Below are 21,702 nucleotides of genomic sequence, written 5' to 3'. Positions count from 1 at the left end.
GCAAGGTCAAGGGGGGGTGGCTCTCAGCCAGAACCTCACCCCCTCTCCCCGATGTCATGCCCTTTGATCAGGCACCAAGTACCTTTGAATGAGGAACTCCCGCACCCGCCCCCTTCCACCAGAAGGCCACAAGCAGGCCTCAGAGTATACTGAGAGCGCTGAGGGCTGAATATGGCATGTAAACAAAGTGTTCTAATACACAGACAGGCTTCTCCTTTAAGGATCAGAATGATAAAACACTGCATGCCCCAAGAACTGAGCCTGCCCCACAGAACAATCTGAATGGAAGAAAGGGTAAGAATGATTGTGCCAGGTGAACTATGGCCCTTGCTTGCTACCATGGAGATGTAAAAAGAAATCACTATGGCAGAAAAAACTAGACCCGAATGATAACATTTTTTGATATAACCAGTAAAGGGGGCAAAGGTGTCAGGAATAATGTCTTAGCCTTTTTATTCCTACATTTCCACATCGCTCAGCATTGAACAGGATTCTGACGGACAACTGGGAAGAATAACGGTCCTTTTCAAATATTCAACCTACTTCAGAACTACCTGCTCAGGTAAAATTTCTGTATTGCTGTAGTTTCTCCAGAAAAGATGGTGGGAGTGGGAGGTTTTAAACATCTTAAGACATTTCAGTCCAATAGAATGACCTACTGGTGACCTGAACTGTTTCTAGAGGATGTTTGACAGTGAGGCCTAATGGGAATTGGACCTGGATTTTCAACCGGGAGAATCCAGAGTCATGCCATTTCCCAATGTCACAATCCTGCCCCCGGCCTGGCAGTGCCTGCCCACACCATTTTCAAGTCCGGGTGGCCGTAGCAGGCTGAAGGCAGGAATGGAGGCAGGAGGATGCTGAGGTGGGCAGGTTAGTAGGCCCACCTCCATTCATTTGAACATCGGCCCAGGTCTGTGAATGACTGTTAGGCACTCAATCACTCACCCCCTCATATTCCTCATGCCTCCTCTATACTTTCCCCTACCACCCCCACCCCACGGCCACCCTGCCCCCACCCAGTATCTACAATGGACTGAACTCATGAGCCCTAAAATAACATTGGGAAGTCTTTGAGATGCTCATGAAACTGCCAAATTAACAAACAGCCATTCAAAAACTTCTTCAAAAAACTTTAATCCTTTTAGGAGCTCATAAAACTATCAAAACAAAGCTCACAGTATCATTGACAACTGTATCAACAACACCTGCTGTGCTCAATCCATTAGTGGGGCTTGGATCTCAGCCAAGCATTCATAATGGGATTCCAAAACACAACTGTGTCAACAAAGCCTCTAGAGCTAAATACATTAAAGCCTTGGAGCAGTGGAGCAGAAGGCCATCTGTTGCACTGCTTCAGAGGCTGAACAGATGACGATTTACAATCAAACAAAATATTAAATTACAGTGGGAAATTGCACATAAAAATCTGAATCTCAATACTCTTGAATGTAGAAAGTACCTTATTGACTTCTAAAGTAACCTAATGCATCGGAACACTTTTCCACTTTTACAATGCTGGTCAATTAAATGACTACAACTTTTCTAAACAAAATCATATCATTAATCAATGTATTAAAACATATGTAACTGATCATGAACCATGACATTACGACATGTGAAGCTGTCAACATCTTTTGAACTTACCTATAAAAAGGTTCCTGATTCCAGTCCAGGAACTCACAGACTCCTGGGGGCCGCTGTCTCCTACCAAAACAGGCATAACTCCATGGAAATAATGCCCCGGAGGGGGCGCGGAGTGGTGGGGATCTAGAATTCCCAGCCCTGCAATCGAATAGACAAAAGCAGGATTGCCGAGTGTGGGCTCACTCCCCACACACTTAACCCGGGGCCATAAAAAAAATCCCACACGATGGAAATGGGGGTGGGATTCCGAGAATCGGGGCCCCCCCACCATTTTTAAATTGCGGCCGCCTCCGTTCCGGCATGAAAATCCGGCACTTTATTTCAAATGAGATAGGCTGACCTGATTCAAGGCCTAATTCAATTGAGGAAAGCCATCATCCTGAAACCAAAAAAATAGAAGACTGTGTGGCCCATTACAATCAGAAAAAGTCAGGATTTTGCCCACTGATTTAATATTCAATTAAAACTTGCCAACAAAGTTGCATAAGTGTTTAATTAGAACACCAGCACAGATTATTACCTTATCTCCACAATCGGCGTTTGGACAGAGCCAAGGATATCATTGCATTGCACTCATCTGCCAATTTGGAATGTAAGGACTGGAAGTTATTCTGACTGATTTGACTTAAGTCTGGATCAGATTTATGAGTTCTCAGTTAAGCCACTACCCAGAGTACCATATGGAAGGAAAATCTGATGAATTATCTTTTGCCTTACTTAAACTGCATCTTCATAGATGGAGCAGCGTTGATAAGATCCACAGAGGAGTACATAACCATGACTCTCCCTCACCCTCCCAGCTGGGAAAGTCAGCAGGGTGGTAGGGGGCAGAACAAAAATTTAAAACAACAAAAGAGATAAACACCAAGCCCCTTGGAGAAGGACAAACTAAATAATCTACTGTACAAATAGGTCACATAGAGCTGACGTACTGAGCATCCCACTTCTAACGCTTTTATAATGCTCAGTATTTAACATGGGGGATTAAAACATCCATCTGGAACAGACCATATAAATCTTCAGCCAATAGTTGTATGCTTTGATCATGATCATAAAAGATAGAAGCAGGAGTAAGCCATTCAGCCCATTGGGCTGAATGCTCTGATATTCAATAAGATCATGGAGGATCTTATTGTGGCCTTAACTCTCTTTCTTGTCTGTCCCCCATAACCCTTGACTCCCTCGTCAATCATCAATCTGTCTTACTCAGCCTTGAATATATCCAATGACTCAACCTCCACTGCTCTCTGTGGAAGAGAATTCCAAAGACTAATGACCCTCTGGGAGAAGAAATTCCTCCTCACCTCAGTCTTAAATGGGAGACACCTTATTTTTAAAATTATGCCCCCTGGTTCTAGATTCCCCCATGAGAGGAAACATCCTCTCAGCATCTACCCTGTCAGGCCCCCTCAGAGCCTTATATGCTTTAATAAGATCACCTCTCATTCTTTTAAACTCTAATGAGTAAAGACCCAAGCGGTTCAGTCTTTCCTCATTAGAAATGCCTTCATCCCAGGAATCAGCCTAGTGAATTTTCTCTGAACAGTTCCCAATGCAAGTATATCCTTCCTTAAGGAGATCAAAACTGTGCACAGTGCTCCAGATGGGGTCGCACCAATGTCCTGTACAGTTGTAGCAAGGCTTCCCTACTTTTCATACTCAATCCCCCTTGCAATCAAGACCAACATTCAATTCCCCTATCTATCTACTTGCTGTACCTGCACACTGACCTTTTGTGATACACTGCACTTCAACAAAAGGTCTGTCCCTTAACATGACTCAGAAAATCTGTCTCCTAATCTGCCTAGAAGATTTTTTTAAAAAACATCTTACTGCAATCGCCATGAAGTCTAAGCCAAATGGCGGTTTTACTGAAATCTTTATTAAGAAAAAGCATGAGCAAGCCTTGTTGTATCATGCTGTGCTGGTTACTCCACCAATAACCCCCTCCATTGCACCGTCTACCACAGGGAAGGACAAATGCAGCCATGTTATGGGAACACTTTCAACTCCAAGGACAGAAATTTTCATCCTGTGGGCGGGCACCTGCCCAACCCGAACGGGAATGTGCAATGGTGTCGGGCGAGCGTCCTGACGTCATCGCGCAGTTTCGCCATCTTTTGGTCGGTGGGCAAGCACGAAAGGCAGCAGCGCGCTCGCCGACAATTAAGAGACCTACTAATCAATTAATTAAATTGAATTTTTTTGCTGCCTGTCTAACCTTACGGTTGGCGGGCGGGCAGGCGAATAGGTCAAGCGGCCTTTGGATTTTTTGCGAAACCTCAACCACGGGCGGGATGAAGTTTCGAACAGTGATAAAAGAACAAAAATTTTTAAAACTGATTTTTAACACGTCCCTGCTCATGTTGGCAGAGTCACATGTTTTCCTTACTTTTGAAATCTTTATTTTTAATGTTGGAAATCTTCAGCTCCCTGAGGAAGCGCTGAGGCTCTTAGCGCGCCTTTCACGCTGGTTGGCCGTTAATTGGCCAGCCCGTGTGAAATCGCGGTCAGCGCCCGATCGTGGGCGGCGGTCGGTTTTGTGGCCTCGCCTAGGCCCGCCCGCCTGACAAGGTCAAAATTCTGCCCCAAGTTCCTGTCCAAGCCACAGATGATCATCCTGACTTGGGTTTATATCACTCTTCATTCACCATTACTCTGTCAATAGCTTGGATTTCCCGACCTAACTCCATTGTGGGAGCCGCGCCTGCCTAAGGTTTGCAGTGGTTCAAAAGATGGCCCACCACCATTTTCAGAGGAAAATTAAGGATGGGCAATAAACGCTGTCTTGCCAGCACTGCCCACATCTGAAATATGACTACTTTGAAAAAATAATACAAGTTGCATCATCCCCAAAGTTATGGCTGAGGTTCCATTTATGGGGAGGCAGTGGCGCAGTGGTAAAGTCACTGGAGTAGCGTTCAAGACAACCAGGCTAATGCTCTGGAGACATGGGTTCAAATCCCACCATGACAGCTAGAGGAAGTTAGATTCAATTAACAAATCTGTAATTAAAAGCTAGTCTCTGTAATGGTGGCCATGAGACCATTGTCGATTGTCATAAAAACTCACCTGGCTCACTTTTAGAGAAGGAAATCTGCCGCCCTTATCGGGCCTGGCCTCCATGTGACTCCAGACCCACAACAATGTGGTTGACTCTTAAATACCCTCTGAAATGGCCTAGCAAACCATTCAGTATCAAACTGCTACAGAAAGGTCAACAAGGAATGAAACTGGATGGACCACCCAGTATCGACCCAAGCACCATAAACGACAACGGCACACCCAGCCCTGTCAATGTTGCAAAGTTTTCCTTACTAACATCTGGGGGCTTGTGCTAAAATTGGGAGAGCCATCCCAAGACTAGTCAAGCAACAGCCTGATATAGTCATACTCACCAAATCATACCTTACAATGTCCCAGACACCACCATCACCATCCCTGGGCATGTCCTGTCCAAACAGAGTTGCCCTCGGAGTCCTCAACATTGGCTCCAGATCCCATGAAGTCTCACAACATTCAGGGCAAACATGGGCAAGGCAACCTGCTGATTACCACTTATTGCACCCCCACTCCCCGTAACCCCCACCCTCAGCTGATGAATCAGTGCTCCTCCATGTTAAACACCATTTGGAAGAAGCACCGACGATGGCAAGGGCACAGAATGTACTCTGGGTGGGGGACTTCAATGCCCATCACCAAGAGTGGCTTGGTCGCACCATTACTGACCGAGCTGGCCGAGTCCTAAGGACATAGCTGCTAGACAAGGTCTGCGACAGGTGGTGAGGGAACCAACCAAAGAGAAAACCCTACTTGTCTTCATCCTCACCAACCTGCCTGCCGCAGATGCATCTATTCACTGCACAGTCCTTGTGGAGACAAAGTCCTGTCTTCACATTGAGGCTACCCTACATTGTGCTGTGTGATACTACCACTGTGCTAAATGAGATAGATTATTAAGAGACCTAGCAACTCAAAACTGGGCAACCATGAGACACCGTGGGTCATCAGCAGCAGCAGCAACCACAATCCATAACCTAATGGCCCAGCATATCCCCCACTCTACCATTACCACCAACTTCTCCCAACCTTGGACTTGCCAGGAGCAGCACAAGGCATACCCAAAAATGAGATGCCAACCTGGTGCAGCTGCAACACAGGATTAACTGCATGCCAAACAATGAAAGCAGCAAGTGATAGACAGTGCTAAGCGATCCCACAACCAATGAAGCAAATCCAAGCTCTGCATTCCTACCACATCCAATCATGAATGGTGGTGGACAATTAATTGGAGGAGGAAGCTCCACAAATAGCCCCATCCTCAATGATGAGGGAGCCCAGCACCCTCATCATTGTGCAAAAGTGCAAAAGACAAGGCATTTAACAGAAGTGTTGAGTGGATGATCCATCTTGGCCTCCCCCTGAGATCCCCAGCATCACAGATGCCAGTCCTCAGCCAATTCGATTTACTTCACGTGATATCAAGGCCGGAATATTTCCGTCGGCATGCTGGGGAGGGCCTGACATGCCGATGTGCAAAATGACACACGATGATGTTGGGCTGCATCCCGATGTCTTCGCACGTCATTTAGATATTTCATTCGGTGGGTGCACGCCAGAGGCGGCTGCGCGCCCGCTGAACTAAGGCCTTTAGGAAAGTCATTTCGCTAATTAACCATGCTGCCTGTCCACCTTAAGGCTGGCGGGCAGGCGAAGAGCCCAAGTGGCCTTCACGTTTTTCAGGAAACCTCATTCACGGGTGGGATGAGGAGTCCTGAAAGTTTAATTAAATAAAATTTGCGATATGCACAAACATGTCCCAGCTCGTGAGACACTGTCACATGAGGGGACATGTTTAAATAATTTTTCAGGTCATTTATTAAAAATTTGTACTATCAACTTAAATCTCTCTGAGGCAGCTCCATGCCTCAGGGAGATTCCTGCACTCTTGTGCGCGCATGCACGAAAGAGCGCAGGCCCTGACTCTCCCTCCTACCCCCGCTCGCACAGGTACTGGCCGTGCGCCACACTGGGCGGGCCTTAACTGGCCCACCCAAGTTAAATTGCAGCACTCAGCCGATCGTGGGCGGTGATCGGCTCCGCACCCGCCCCCGCCCGCTCTCACCGACACAGGTAAGATCTTGCCCCAAGAAGTAGCTGAAGGCAATGGATACTGCAAAGGCTATGGGCCCTGGCAACATTCCAGCAATAGTACTGAAGACTTGTAGACCAGAATTAATCACACCCCTAGCTAAGCTGTTCCAGTACAACTACAACACTGGCATCTACCCGGCAATGTGGAAAATTGCCCAGGTTTGTCCTGTCTGCAAAAAGCAGGACAAATTTAACCCAACCAATTACCGCCCCATCAGTCTACTCTCAATCATCAGTAAAGTGATGCAAGGGTTCATCGACAGTGCTATAAAACGGCACTTACTCAGTGATACCTGTTCACAGATTTCACCAGGGCCACTCGGCTTCTGACTTCATTACAGCCTTGGCCCAAGCATGGGCATCAGAGCTGAATTCAAGAGGTGACGTGAGAGTGACTGCCTTTGACATCAAAGGAGCATTTGACCGAGTGTGGCATCAAGGAGCCCTTGCACAACTGGAGTCAACGGGAATCAGGGGAAAACACTGCACTGGCTGGATTCATACCTAGCACAAAGGAAGATGGTTGTGTTTGTTGGAGGCCAATCATCTCGGTCAGGGGACATCACTGCAGCAGTTCCTCAGGGTAGTGTCCTAGGCCCAACCTTCTTCAGCAGCATCATCAATGACCTTCCTTCCATCATAAGGTCAGAAGTGGGGATGTTCACTGATAATTGCACAATGTTCAGCACCATTCACGACTCCTCAGGTATTGAAGCTGTCCATGTCCAAATGCAGCAAGAACCAGGCAATATCCAGGCTTGGGCTGATAAGTGGCAAGTAACATTCATGCAACACAAATGCTAGGCAATTACCATCTCCAACAAGACAGAATTTAACCATCTCCCCTTGACATCCCCATTATCAACTTACAATCATTGACCAGAAACTGAACTGGACTAGCTGTATAACTACTGATTAACGACAGATTAGAGGCTGGGAATTCTGCAGTGAGTAACTCATCTCCTGACTCTCCAAAGCCTGTCCACTATCTACAAGGCACAAGTCAGGATTATGATCGAATACTCTCCAATAGTCTGGATGAGTGCAACTCCTACAACACTCAAGAAGCTCGACACCATCCAGGACAAAGCAGCCTGCTTGACTGGCACCCCTTCCACCACCTGCAACATTCACTCCCTCCACCATCAACACACAGTAGCAGCAGCGTGTACCATCTAAAAGATGCACTGCAACAACTCAGCAAGGTTCCTTCAACAGCACCTTCCAAACCCGTGACAAGGGCAGCAGAGCATGGGAGCACCACCGCCTGCAAGTCCCCCTCTAAGCCACGCACCATCCTGACTTGGAAATATATCGGTATCCTTCAGTGTCATTGGCTCAAAATCCTGGAACTCCCTAACAGCGCTGTGGGTGTACCTACATCAGATGGACTGCAGTGGTTCAAGAAGGCAGCTCACTACCACCACCTTCTCAAGGGTAATTAGGGATGGGCAATCAAAGCTGGCCTAGCCAGCGATGCCCACATCTTATGAAAGAATTTTTTAAAATAGGTCATGTAGGCAATTCAAATTCAATGGCTTGAACTGTAGGTGAAAAATTATCACCAGGAATTTTCTCAGGACTTCTTCACCACTGTGACCTTAGTGATTGTAGCAATTTACACCAAAGGAAATTCCTTGTCCTACACAAGGAAATTCCTTGTCAATGACACTTCGTTGGTCTTTACAAATGTAAAGGTTGGGGCTGTTTTTCCTGTATTAGAGGAAACACTGAGCTCCTCTCCGATCATTATTTTTGAAATTTGTAAAAAGAAACTCTCAAGTTTCACATCAAGTTTCCACAGGAGCTGCTCGTCCACTGTAATTGTAACAAAAGGTTGGCAAAAGTCCCGCAGAAATGGCACAAGTGCTGGTTCACATCATTTCTCTGGGGTTTCTGCCAAGTTACAGTGAACAATCAGGAAGAACCCACAGAAATTCTACTCCCTGATGCTCAACAGAGTCATGAGCCTCTATACAAACCACTGCACATGGGCAGGAGACAATTAACGAGTGTAAATACTTGAACCACTTTCCCAGCACGCTACCTTTTGTTTATGGCGGTGGATAATTGGCATCCAAGCCTCTTGCCACGAAGAGGTGGCACACTTCATTAGCGATTGTAGTAACTGTAGCTTTAAGGAATGTAGTGACTGTAGCTTTAAAACACGTGGTACTGTGTAGTATCACGTGACAGTGTGAACGAATCAGCCCGAAGAGCGGGGAACCTTAGGGGTGGAGTTTGTGCCTAGTTGTGGGTCTTGATGGAAGCATGTAACTGCTGCTGAAGTCCTGTAAATAAAGTTCTTTGTGAAACCTGTCTGGAAAATCAAGTCCACAACAATAACATTTAAAATCCAGCTGCCACAATAGAATTGGGAGCTGAATTTAAAACTGACTGCTGCTGTACAAGGTTCCCAGGGATTGGGAAACCTGGCAGTGAAAGGGATGGGCAAGCTGTCCGCTCCCGAAGATAAATGACCTTACCAGCATTGCTTGTGGGCCTGAAGGATTGGAGTGCTCCACCCAGTTCCTCTGCCTCCTCCAAGCCCAGTCATCAGTCTCCCCATATCCCCAGTCTTCCCAATTGCCAACAATTCCCAGCCCTCCCATGATCACACCTATCTCCTCCCTCCTGTTTGCGTTCCTCTTCCACCTCCTGACCGTGGCATCTTGCCACAGTCCCAATCGGCGGGGATTGCCCCCAAAGGTCATGACCTGCAGACTGTTGCTGCTGCTGCTGATGTTCCCTCCTGCTCACAGGCCAGGTTGCTCATTTGGCTGCACTAGGCAGGAAACAGAACAAAAACAAGCAAATTGGACCTGGCTATTAAGAATGGCCTCGCCCACCTTCTGTAAATATTGGGGCTATGAAGTCAGTAGTGGGGAACTTGAACATATATCTGCCTCTACCATGCAGTGAGGGTGTAGCCTAGGCCATCTATAGAATGAAGTTCCATGGGTTCGGCCCTTAAAATCTGCCTCAGCTTGAACCTCAAAAGCAGCCCCTCACCACCCTCCCCCACCAACCCACCCCGCACCAACAAAAGTAATGGTGTAATTTTTAATTTTATTTTACACACTGTGGGTATAATTATAATGTATATCACCAGGTGGAAAATGGGTGACAGTGAATCGACCGTTTGTTTTACACTCTGCCTAATTCTCTTTCCTGAAGAAAATCTTGGCATTTGTACAATAAGCGGTGAATTCATTATTGCCTGTTTTCCACCCAGTAATAAAAATTAAAATGACACCACCCCCCCTAGTCTTCCTTGCATGCTGCTTTGTCACCTGTGCCTTTGCTACATTTTCTGCTTATCATTCATTAATTCTACAAACATATTTCGGCCTAGACAATGTGCTCCAAAGCCAAACTGAAACCTTAACTCAAGAGATTAGGGTTCAACCTACTGAAGCAAGGAGATACCCGCCGACTGAAGTCAGGCCATCTCCTGTCATTTTATTCCACTTCTCTTTCCCAGTTTCAGTTTGCTGTCAATCTCAGAATGCTGACTTCAGTACTCAAACAAATGGAAGTTCACGATGTCCTCTAAAGATATCAGTTTGCGAATTTTAGGAGTTTTCTTGTGTCCTGAAAACTCAGTATCTATTTTACTTCTCTCTCATTATTTCACAGCAATGACTGGGAGGTTGTTTTTTTTTAATCATTGAATGTTCCCGAAATAACCAATGAAATCCTTTTTTTTTAACATCAAAGTTTGATTGTGTTAAGCAGATTTTATTTTCTAGACATATTTGAATAAGAGCCTACAACAATACTTTTACCGTTATCTGTCAGTGAGACAGATGTGGGTTATATTTATGCATTTACATTAGTAATAGATCACCCCCCAACAAGATGATTCTTTGAATTCCTGCAGGGGTTCTCCTACAAACACCCACCCCCAGTACATTTTCTCAAGTTTCCATCGCTCTTCGACCAGTTACTGCAGGCAATCAGGCACACCTCCACAGGAATCAAAGACCCAATGAACTCATTGGAACAACTGGATGAACTATGCCTTCCAGGTTTAATCATATGTTGAATGGTGAAAGAAGATTAGCAACTATAGATGGTACACAATGGCCTAAAGAGCGAATGAGAAGAAAACATGATGACGTATATTCTGTTCTCCTTCCTTCACACCATGAATACCATCGTGGTGATTCTGTGCCATCCTAGCGTGGGATCTAAAGTGAAGTCCTCAGATTGCCATATTCACTTTGCACACCGGTTTTCAGTGGTTTGAGACTACAGATCCCAGACTGGTGGCTGTAGCAAGCCTATTGGCCACAACCTAATACAAGATGCTTCTTCATATTGCCCATGGTTCACTGACTTCATTTGACAATATTATTTGAGTCAAAATGCAACAGTTTGGATCATGGAAACGTGACCTGATGGTTGTCACTGGAGTCCTTCGTTGCATCATTTTTGAAATTGTTGACTCTCATAACTACAGCTTCCCCCTTTAATTTAATGTTACCATGGCACTAATGATAAAACAACACTGCAGATAAATCGAGAATGGAAACAGAGGGAATATTTATACCATGCCTGACCCTTCTGCTCCGTGTCATCTATGCAAAGGCTTATCCTCTCATGGGCAAATGAATTTCAAAGCAGTTCCTCAATGCTGACACACAGGGTAAGATTTCTGGGTCGTCGGGAGGGCGCTGTGGGCAGGCCTAGGAGCAGCCAGGAAACAGGCCACTGCGCGCGATCGCTCCCCCTCCCCCTCGATTTCACGCTGGCTCACCAATTAACAGCCAGCCAGCACGAAAGGCGCGCTGAAAAGCTCAGCGTCACCTGGTCGGGGCGGGAAGAGGGTGAGCGCTGACATCAGCGCGGGCGCTGGGGGGAACACGCAATGAGAGCTCCCTGAAGGCAGAGAGCAGCCTCAGGGAGCTGAAGAATTTTAAACCCAAAAATAAACGTCACCAAATTGCGGAAAAAATTTCCACCCATAAGAATCGTTCTCCTAAACATATTGATGATTAAAAATTCTGCCCAAACGTTTTTATTTTTAAAAATTAATATTGGAAACCTCACCCTTGGATGCGGTTTCCTCAAAGATCCAAAGGCCGCCCAGCCAATTCGCCCGCCCGCCAACCGTAACGTTGGCAAGGCAGCGAAAAATCCCAATTAATGGCTACGGTAATGAGCCTCTTAACTGTTGGCGGGCGCGCTGCCAACTCTCGCAGCGCCCGCCGACCGAAATATCTCGTGAGTGCGTGATGGCATTGGGACTCACGCCCGACGTCATCGCGTGCTATTTCACCCTCAGGCTCATCGGGCGTGCGCCCACATGCCTAGCGAAAAATCCTGCCCACAGTCTTAACTCAGCAAGAAGTGCACACCTTTCAGTGATTTAGAGCACAAAAGTGTGGGTATTTTAAGCTCATCGGGTTTAAACCCAGCTTTTCACCATAATTGGGGATAAAGAACACAAGAAAACCAAATTGAATCCAAATCATCAAAAGTTTTAAGTATATATTATAATATATAGTAAATTTAAAGCATTGAAGGGTTACCTGAACAATCTCTAACATTTCTGACTTGCTGATATATCCATTTCCATCTAGATCATACATGCTGAATGCCCACTTTAGCTTCTGCTCCAGTTTGCCTCTCGATGTAACACTTAGTGCAATGATAAACTCCCGGAAATCTATTGTCCCATCTCCGTTGGCATCAAAAGTGCGAAAAACATGCTCGGCAAATTTGGAAGCATCCCCGTAGGGAAAGAAGTTCCCGTAAATTTTCTTGAATTCTTCCATTGATAAATTTCCACTGGGACAATCCCTGAGGAAGCCCTTGTACCACTCTTGGATCTCATGCTCCGTGAAGTCTGTGCTGTCCAGCAAATCCTGCATCACCTCAGGCCGTAGCTTGCTGTTTTGCTTCCCCATCTTGAACTTGAGGGCCTTCAGCTGCAGAACAATTCCAAAAAAACATTGATTTAAGCCAGAGTTGGAAGCCAATCTAATCTGCCAAGGAAAATGATATTCCTCACTAGTCACTGCATGATGTCAAAGATTAAAAAAAAACATGTAATGAGAAACACACTGGGAACAGAAACAGAAAATATTCAAAATAAACAGTGGGTCAGTCAACAACTGAAAGATGAAAGTAAGTTAATATCCTGGTTGGAATCCATGATAAGAACTCTCTCACATAAAGATTGCAAGTATTACCAAGAAGAGTTCTTTCATGATCACTTCAGAACGGATGTCTTGCTAGATGGTGAAGAGATGCTGCATTAATGAGATAGATATGTTAATTCTTTTACGTGCTATATTTGGCAAACGAGCACAACCAGAAGAAAGTTCATCATTATTGTCACAGTAGAATCAAACACACACGATGTAATGATCTATTCCAATACAGTTTATGTTGCCATATAATTCAAGAGAAGTTTTTTTTAAATTGTCACTTTTTTTTACAGAGATGTTTTAAAAGGCATTCATTATTAACTACTTTGGTAATCCTCTTGGCTGATTAATGCTGCAAAATTATCAAAAGACAATGTAATAATTCTGAGGAATTTTAATCTTCATCCCGACTGAGACAATCAAATTGGCAAGTGTGGTCCTGAAGATGAGCTTATAGAACGTTTTTCTGACAGTTTCCTGGATCAATTCATTGTAGAGCCAATGAGGGATAAGGCTATCTTAGATCTAGTATTGTGTAATGAAGCAGGGTTAATTAGTAGTAACATAAGAAAAGATCCAATGGGAAATAGTGATCATAATACCATTGAATTTCATGTTAAGTTTCAAAGTAACATACTCCAATCACAAACAAGAATCTTAAACTTAAACAAAGCCAATTACATAGTATGAGGGGAAAATTGGCTAAGGTTAATTGGGAAAATAGACTAAAAGGTACAACAGTAAAACAACAGTGAGAAACATTTAAAGGAACAATTCAACATTATTAACAAAAAATATATCTGTTAAACAAAAACTCAGCAACAAAGACCCATCCATGGCTCACACAGGAAATTAAGCATAGTAATAGATCAAAAGCAGAGGGTATAATGCTGCAAAGAGCAATAGCACATCTGAGGATTGCGAGTGTTTCACAAGCAAACAAAGGACTACCAAAAATTTAATAAAAAGGGAAAAAAGTAAAACGAGAAGCCAGAAATATGAAAACAGATTGTAAGAGCTATTATAAACATATAAAAAGTAAGCGAGTGGCTAAAGTTGGTCCCTTAGAAACAGAGACAGGAGAAATTATCATGGGGAATGAGGAAATGGCAGAGTCATTGAACAAATATTTTGTAGTCTTCACAGCAGAAGGCACAAGTTGCATACCAAGAATAGAGGGTAACCTAGGGGCTAAAAAGAGTGAGGAAATTAAGTCAATTCATATCAGCAGAGAAAAAGTACTGAAGAAACTGAAGGGACTAAAATCTGACAAACTCCTGGCACCTCATAGTCTACAGCTTAGGGTTCTAAAAGAGATGGATGCAGAGAAAATAGCTATGATTTTCCAAAATTCCTTAGATTTGGTAACGGGCCCATCAGGTTGAAAGTTGGCAAATGTAGCACCACTTTTCAAGAAAGAAAGGTGAGAAGACAGAGAACTACAGACCAATTAGACTATCAGTTGTTGGAAAAATGCTGTAATCTATTATTAAGAAAGTCTTACCAATGCACTTTGAAAAGTATAGTATATTATCACATGATCCAGGATATTTGCCACAAAGGAGAGCTGCTCCATCATGGCAAAAATAGCAGAGATGCCCAAAAATCATAAGTCCTGCCCCCAAACATGGCACTTCCCATTTTCACAGAGCAGGGTTTGCGTTTTGCACGTGCACGGTTCACAGAGGCAGCTGGTCATTCAAATCATCAGCTGCCTCCACTGAAGTTGGATTTTTGTATCCCAGGAGGGTGAAACCTGAAGAGTGCAGAGTAGGATAACCAGGTTACCCCTTTGGAGAGGTGAGGTACCGCTTTGGATCTGGTCCCAGAACAACTTTGGGGAATGCAGGTGACCTTTGGGAGAGGTAAGGTGCCCTCTGGGGGAGGGTACGTCCTGTTTGAGGAAGGGAAGATGAACTTTGGAATTGTTAAAGTGAGGCATGAATGTGCGTATAAAGTACATAAACGCATTAACTGTCAAGCACACTGGGACTGTCAACAGACCTGTCAAAATCAACTGTCAAAACTGTGAAGACCACCCAACAAGAGGACCTATCAAAAGTGTCAAGAGGACATGTCAAAAACACCTGTCAAAGAGAGCTATAAAGCTATCAAGTTATTTAAAATTCCTGCCCCTTAAGTATTTGAAAAAAAATGCCTGGAGTGTTAAAAAGAAATCATTGCTTGCTATTTCACACTGTCTGTTGACATAAGCCTGAGGGTGTCCATCACTGGATTACTGCTGCATGATTGATTTTACAAACATTCATTAGCACAGTGGAGTGCCTACCATTTCACAATTTGTTTGACAGCTATAAGTGTTTATAGACTCTTAGATGTGGAACTATGAATTCCCATGCTTGTTGTTATAATGGATTGTACACTTAAATGAAATGTTTACTGTTATAAGGCCTTATATAGTTGAAGGAATGTGAATGTAATAAATGCTTTTTATGAGAGAGCGTTTTTTTTCAATATATTGAAGTCTGCACATTTTCAACTTTATGGAGCTTTATTTTATCTCATCTCTGCATGCGTCCTGAGGTCTGCCCAGGGTAGATACTGGGTGAGTTGGCACTAAATATAATGGCAAAGGGTGGTGGGTGGAGGGCGTGGGTTGGCATGAGTTGGCACTAAGTTGGAATGGTTCAATAAAGGACCATGGGGGTGGACACAGGGGCATATGTTGGCATGGAGGGTATGAGGGCCATGGTGGTGGATACAGGACATCAAGTGGAATGGGTTGGCAAGGATGGGACATAGGGACTGTGGGCAGGGGAATGACGTAGTGTGAGGGGTGAGAGCCAGAGGGATGTTTTATGTTCTTTTTAAGAAAATTCTTGGACACAGTGCTGGAGCCCCATGGCAAGCCTTCCAACCAGCCCCCCTCCACACCTGGCATCCTTCTCACTACTTCCAAGGTCGCCCACCCCAGCTTCTAATACAGCCGATATTCTAATATAGCCTTGCCCTTCTGAGCTGAAAATCTGACATGTGGACCGCCATTTTTAAAAGTTGGGATCATGGAGATGGGATTTCTCCCAACTCTGCGCATCCAACTCTTGGAAGAAAATGCAGTCCATAGTTTTACAAAATGAAAACCCTATTTAACAAATTTATTAGAGTTTTTTTGAGGATGTAACTAGTAGTGGGGAAACCAGTAGATGTAGATGAAGGGAAACCAGTAAATGCAGTATACCTGGATTTAGAAAAGGCATTTGATAAGGTGCCGCACAAAAGGTTAATAGGCAAAATAAGAGCTCATGAAGTTGGGGGTAATGTATCAGCATGGATAACGGTTTAGTTAATGAACAGGAGGCAAGGAGTGGGCATAAACAGGGCATTTTCAAATTGACTTGATTAGTGGAATGCTGCAAAGATCAGTTTGGGGCCTCAGCTATTTACAAGCTATATTAATGACTTAGATAAAGAGACAGAGATGAATGTATCTAAGTTTGTTAATGATACAAAACTAAGTGGAAACGTAAGCTGTGGGGAGGACACAAAGAGGCTGTAAAGAGATATAGACAAGTTAAGTAAGTGGGCGACAAGATGGCAGATGGAGTATAATGTAGGGATGCACAAAGTTATTTACTGTGGTCGTGAGAATAGAAAAGCAGAACATTTTTTAAAAAGGTGTGAAACTTGTGAATGTTGATGTTCAAAGAGACGTGGGTGTACTCTCACAAGGAATGCAGAAAGTTAGCAAGCAGCTACAGCAAGCAATTAGGAAGGCAAACAGCATGTTGGCCTTTATTGCAAGAGGAGTGTAGTAAAGGAATAAAGAAGTCTTGCTACAATGGTACCTGACTTTGGTGAGACGATGTCTGGAATTTTGTGTGTACTTTTGATCTCCATATTAAAGAAAGGATATTCTTGCATTGGGGGCAGAACATGCAATTTAAATTGCAAACTTCGGATGCTTCCGACAGTTACATCAATAGTTATTCAGAAAAAGTTAGAAGAATTAAAACCCATCTAAATTCTGGGTAACCATTGTAAAGTCCCAGACCAACACCCCCATGGGACTCCCCACACACCACCGAACTCCCCCACCCTGCCCCAGGGGACTCCCCCACACCCCCCACTAACTACTCACCCCCACGGTATTCCGTATTCGCCCCCCGCGCCCCCCCCAGACTCCCCATGGGATTACCCCCAGCCTCCCGACCTGAACCTCCCCAATCCAACCCCCCCAATGCATCCCCCCCACCTCCAGTCCACAGTGCTGTTAGGGAGGGAGTTCCAGGATTTTGACTCAGCAACAGTGAAGGAATGGTGATATAGTTCCAAGTCAGGATGGTGTGTCGCTGAAGGGGAACTTGCAGGTGATGGTGTTCCCATGTGTCTGCTGCCCATGACCTTTTAGGTGGTAGAAGTTGCGAATTTGCAAGGTGCTGTTGAAGGAACCTTGGTGAGTTACTGCAGTGCACCTTGTAGATGGTACACACTGCTGCTACTGTATGCATTGGTGGTGCAGGGTGTGAATGTGGAAGGTGGTGGATGGGGTGCCAATCAAGCCAGTTACTTTGTCCTGGCTGGTGTCTTGAGTGTTGTTGGAGCCACACTCATCCAGGCAATGGGGAATATTCCATCACACTCCTGACTGGTTTGTAGATGGTGGACAGGCCTTGGAGAGTCAGGATGCGAGTTACTTGCCTCAGAATTTTCAGCCTCTGCCCTGCTCTTGTCACCACAGTATCTTCCTCATCTATCTATCCTAGATCCAAAGTGGATAACCTCACACTCTTCTGCATTGAACTTCATCTTCCACAGTTTTGCCCACTTTCTTAATCTAGTAATGTCCCATTGCAACTTTTTGCTATACAAATTCACGCTGGCTTTCAGTTATCAGTTCACGTTTGTCACAAACAACAGATCCCAGTAATTTCCCCACAACCGACGTTAGACTGATAGCCTATAATTTCCTAGTTTATCTCTCCTACCCTTCTTAAATAATGGAGCGACATTGGTCATTTTCCAATCTAAGGGGACAATTCCTGAATCAAGATTACTTTGAAAGACTATGACTAACGCGTTAACAATTTCCTCATCTACTTCTTTTAATAACCAAGGTGTAAACCTTGGATCCTGAAGCTTTGGCTAGCAAAATCTCTTAAGCTTCCCCATTACCAATGTTTAAAATTCATATTGAATTAGTCAGTTCCTCTCTGATTTATTTTTAGTTTAATTTATATCTCTGGTACTTAATCCTCATCTTCTACTCTCCAGGCTGATAGCTATGGTATGCTGCGATTTCCTGATTTTGAAATACAATATTATCTGCATCTGGTATCAAGGGGCCCACATTACTCTTAGCCATCCTCTTTCTCTTAATATACATATTTTTCAAAGTTAGTCTTGTTCTGGTCATCCATCACAAACTTTTCTTGTATTTTCATAGATATGCTGAGCAAATTCTACATTAAGTAGCCTCTTTAAAAAGCTTGGAATCAAATTTTCTATCGAGTTCAAAGTATCCTCTACTGCATGAGAAAAAGCACTCTTACCACGTGGCAAGTGTTAAGGACATTTGAGAAGTAATGTTTGAATAATTTGTTGCCATGCTTAGCACAGACTATAATAGGTATGTTGATGAGGATGAAGATAACACATTGCCTGCCACCTCTAGGATCTCGACCATCAGGTCACACCACCCACCACATAAAGCGGGCAATGTACTCGATTAAAGAAACTGCCATATGTTGAATTACCCAGTAAACATTTTTAGGCACTAATTCCACCTATCTACCATTCAATGCAACTGAATCACATTTACACAGTGCAGCAAACTTCAAGGCTCATGCATTTCAGCGCATAGAACCTAGACACATTGTAACTCAAGACTAAACATGAAGTCAAATATGACCAAATTAGGGAACGTGTTGCCAAATATACACACACATACAGATATAGAGAGTTTGATTAAAGTAGGTTTGAGCTGCCATCTTGAGTTTTCCCTCAGTAGAAAGTTTATCTGTATAAGCAGCATATTCTGTGTAAGAAACTCATAAAAATGAAACAATTCTGTACAAAATATTTATTCTTACTTAGAATTGGCAGCACAAATTTGTTATATTCCAGTATATTATGATTTTCAGGCAATACTTTAAAATTTTGAACACAAAAAGATTAAAATGGCCACTGCAAATCATTTTGAGCTCCAGACAGTCCTGAGTCTCAAGCAGATACCTAATTAAGTATGGAAATAACAGCCATCCTGGGAATGCACACATCCCTTTGTTTAAGGATGGACCATCAACAAAAGAACTATAGTATTCCAGCTGTTTCACCATGAGTAAAAGAAATATTAAACCTCGATGTGTGTTGGATGAATGTGAATAGGTCCTATCAACATTCCATTGTATTATGGAAACTAATCCAAACTAGACTGGGTGAACTTTAAGGTTTCAAACAACACAGGATGTACAATCACCACATCACCCTTTTTTTAAAAAAAAGAACTTTGAATTTGTACAAGTCAAATGATGAGGAAGCCATTTTGAAAGCTTTTAAAATAACGGCAAGAAGCTTTTCTACGGATGGAGTTCTATCAGAAAACTTCAAATCATCTGCGGGTCATCCAAGCAGGCAAGGTGATATTCAGCAATACTTTAGAAGCAGGAGAAGTACACCCCCTAACCTGTTCCAACTTCAAATCGTAGGTTGGGAACCCACAAATGTCAGTGGTGGGAACCAGAGGGCCATATTGAAGGAGGCGAATAGCTGAGGGTGATGCCTCTGGAAGTCCGGTTCCATTAAAAATGGTGGGCGGGTCCTGAGTGTGAAGAGGCTTTGCAGCACCAACAGATTGACAGCCCCACTGTTCGCGATGGGTGCTGCTGAAGTAGGTGGGGAAATGAGAGGGCCGCTCTATTTGATTGCTGGCCACAAATTAAGTAAGAGGAGGGTTAGAGCCTTCATATGTCAGGAGGAAAGGCCCCACCCCACAGTAATGGGTACTGCTGCGGTTGAGGCAGATTTTTGGAGCAGCACCTTTCAAATAGATTGGAGCCTCTTGATCCAATGTCTACCGGCCCTGCTGCTGGAAGGCCACCGTAGTTTCACAGACAGCCTCCTGACGTGACGGGTAGTCCGTGTGCTGGATTAAAAACCCAGTCGGGGTCAGGGGTGCACCCGTAACTAAGGCCACATTTGAGCAAGTGGCCAGTATACAGGAGCTGCTGCTGCCTCTTCCAAAATCGCTGGGAGGCGGAACCACATTGCAAAACCAGCACGCCCCCTCAAGGATGCCATGTTACGGCCTTGCCTGCTCCCTCAGCCAAACGAGAATTCAGCCCCGCACCTCAGGACCTGGATTTTTCCGCATGACTGTACAGCTGCTGCAACACTGTGAAAGAAATTCGGGCAAAGTGCTCTTTGAGGTGGTGGAACTATGTCAATGAGCAACAGTGGAGTTCAGCAAAAGGCAGAAAAGTGACTTAAACGATCAAGGAAATGGCAATGTTTTGTTTGCATCCACTTACACCCAAAGTTCCTTTATCTTCTATGTTCATGCTTATGATGCCATGGTATGGGCATAGCTATTGAGGCAATGCTATTTTTCTAAATGTTAATTACCAAGTTCCTATAAAGTCACATTGGGCAGAATTTTACATTCGGCTTGCGGGTGCGTGCCTGACATGCCGAAAGGTAAAATGACGCTCGATGACGTCGGGCGTGTGTCCCAACATCATCGTGACCTCGCGCGATATTTCGTTCGGTGGGTGCGCGCCGGAGTCGGCTGCGTGCCCGCCAATAATTGAAAGGCCTATTAAGGCCATTAACTAGGTAATTAAGTTGTATTTTACGCTGTCCGTCCAGCCTTACGGTTGGGGGGCAGGCGAAAAGGCCAAGCGGCCTTTAATGTTTTTTTAGAAAACCTCATCCACGAGCAGGATGAGATTTCCTAAAGCTAACACAACTTAAATACAACCGTTATTTTCAAAATAAAAACAATGTCCCATCTCATGTGACACAGTCACATGGGACACGTTTCATTAAATTTTTCATGTCTTTATTTATTTTTTTTAAAAAGCGCATCCATCTCTGAGGCAGCTCACCCCACCCCCGCCCGCACAGGCCGCAACCGCTCACGATCTACGCTGCGCGGGTCTCAGTTGGCCTGCCCGTGTGAAATTGCGGTGTGGAGCCGATTGCGGGTGGTGGTCAGCTCCGCGGCCGCCCCTGCCCACTCCCGCCGAGCCCACCCGACCAATGTAAATTCCTGGCCATAGAAACATGTTGTTAATGGAAGGATGAAGCAGCTGGATCATTTTTCTGACATTTGTTTCCCAATTAAGCCTGTTATTCAAAGACTTGTTTCCATTTGGTGAAAATTAGGTTCATGGAGACATAATTGGACTATTGTTACATCACTTAACTCTAACTCATTGTGGGGCCTTTAAGGGCAGCTTTGGCTATCATAACACAAGGTCATTTGTTAACAGTTGTAACTCTTTGTATTTCTCTAATAAGGGATAGCCACTAAATGGAAAACCTGAAAACAGAACCTTACTGCCATTTGCAGTTCTGGCATATTTAAACTTCTTGCTGGCAATTTCCTTTGAATTTTCTGTCTTTGCTTCTTAACACTGTGACTCTTGCTGAAGTTCCACAGCTGCCCACAGGTGTTCTCAGACAGCAAAGCGTCAAAGCCACCGACAGGAAGAACAGGACTGGGATAAGGCGGCCAGTAGAACTGTCAGGCAAAAAAGCACTGGAGCAGTCTTCACGAAGAATC

General features: G+C 44.3%; 1 protein-coding gene across 2 annotated transcripts in view; it reads right to left on the bottom strand.

Moving 5' to 3' along the window:
* Positions 1-21,702, bottom strand: part of LOC144679529 (neurocalcin-delta) — a 370,337-nt gene that overhangs the window by 24,274 nt on the left and 324,361 nt on the right. For both annotated transcript variants that reach the window (XM_078540016.1, XM_078540015.1), the window contains exon 4: positions 12,339-12,737. In XM_078540016.1, coding sequence (XP_078396142.1) covers positions 12,339-12,716 — 378 coding nt within the window. In that variant the 5' untranslated portion in view covers positions 12,717-12,737. The remainder of the gene's footprint in view (positions 1-12,338; positions 12,738-21,702) is intronic.

This window comes from Cetorhinus maximus, chromosome 4, assembly GCF_964194155.1.
Source record: "Cetorhinus maximus chromosome 4, sCetMax3.hap1.1, whole genome shotgun sequence".
NCBI lineage: Eukaryota > Metazoa > Chordata > Chondrichthyes > Lamniformes > Cetorhinidae > Cetorhinus > Cetorhinus maximus.
The sequence above is the reverse complement of the archived record's forward strand: the minus strand, read 5'-3'. Positions and strand labels throughout refer to the sequence as shown.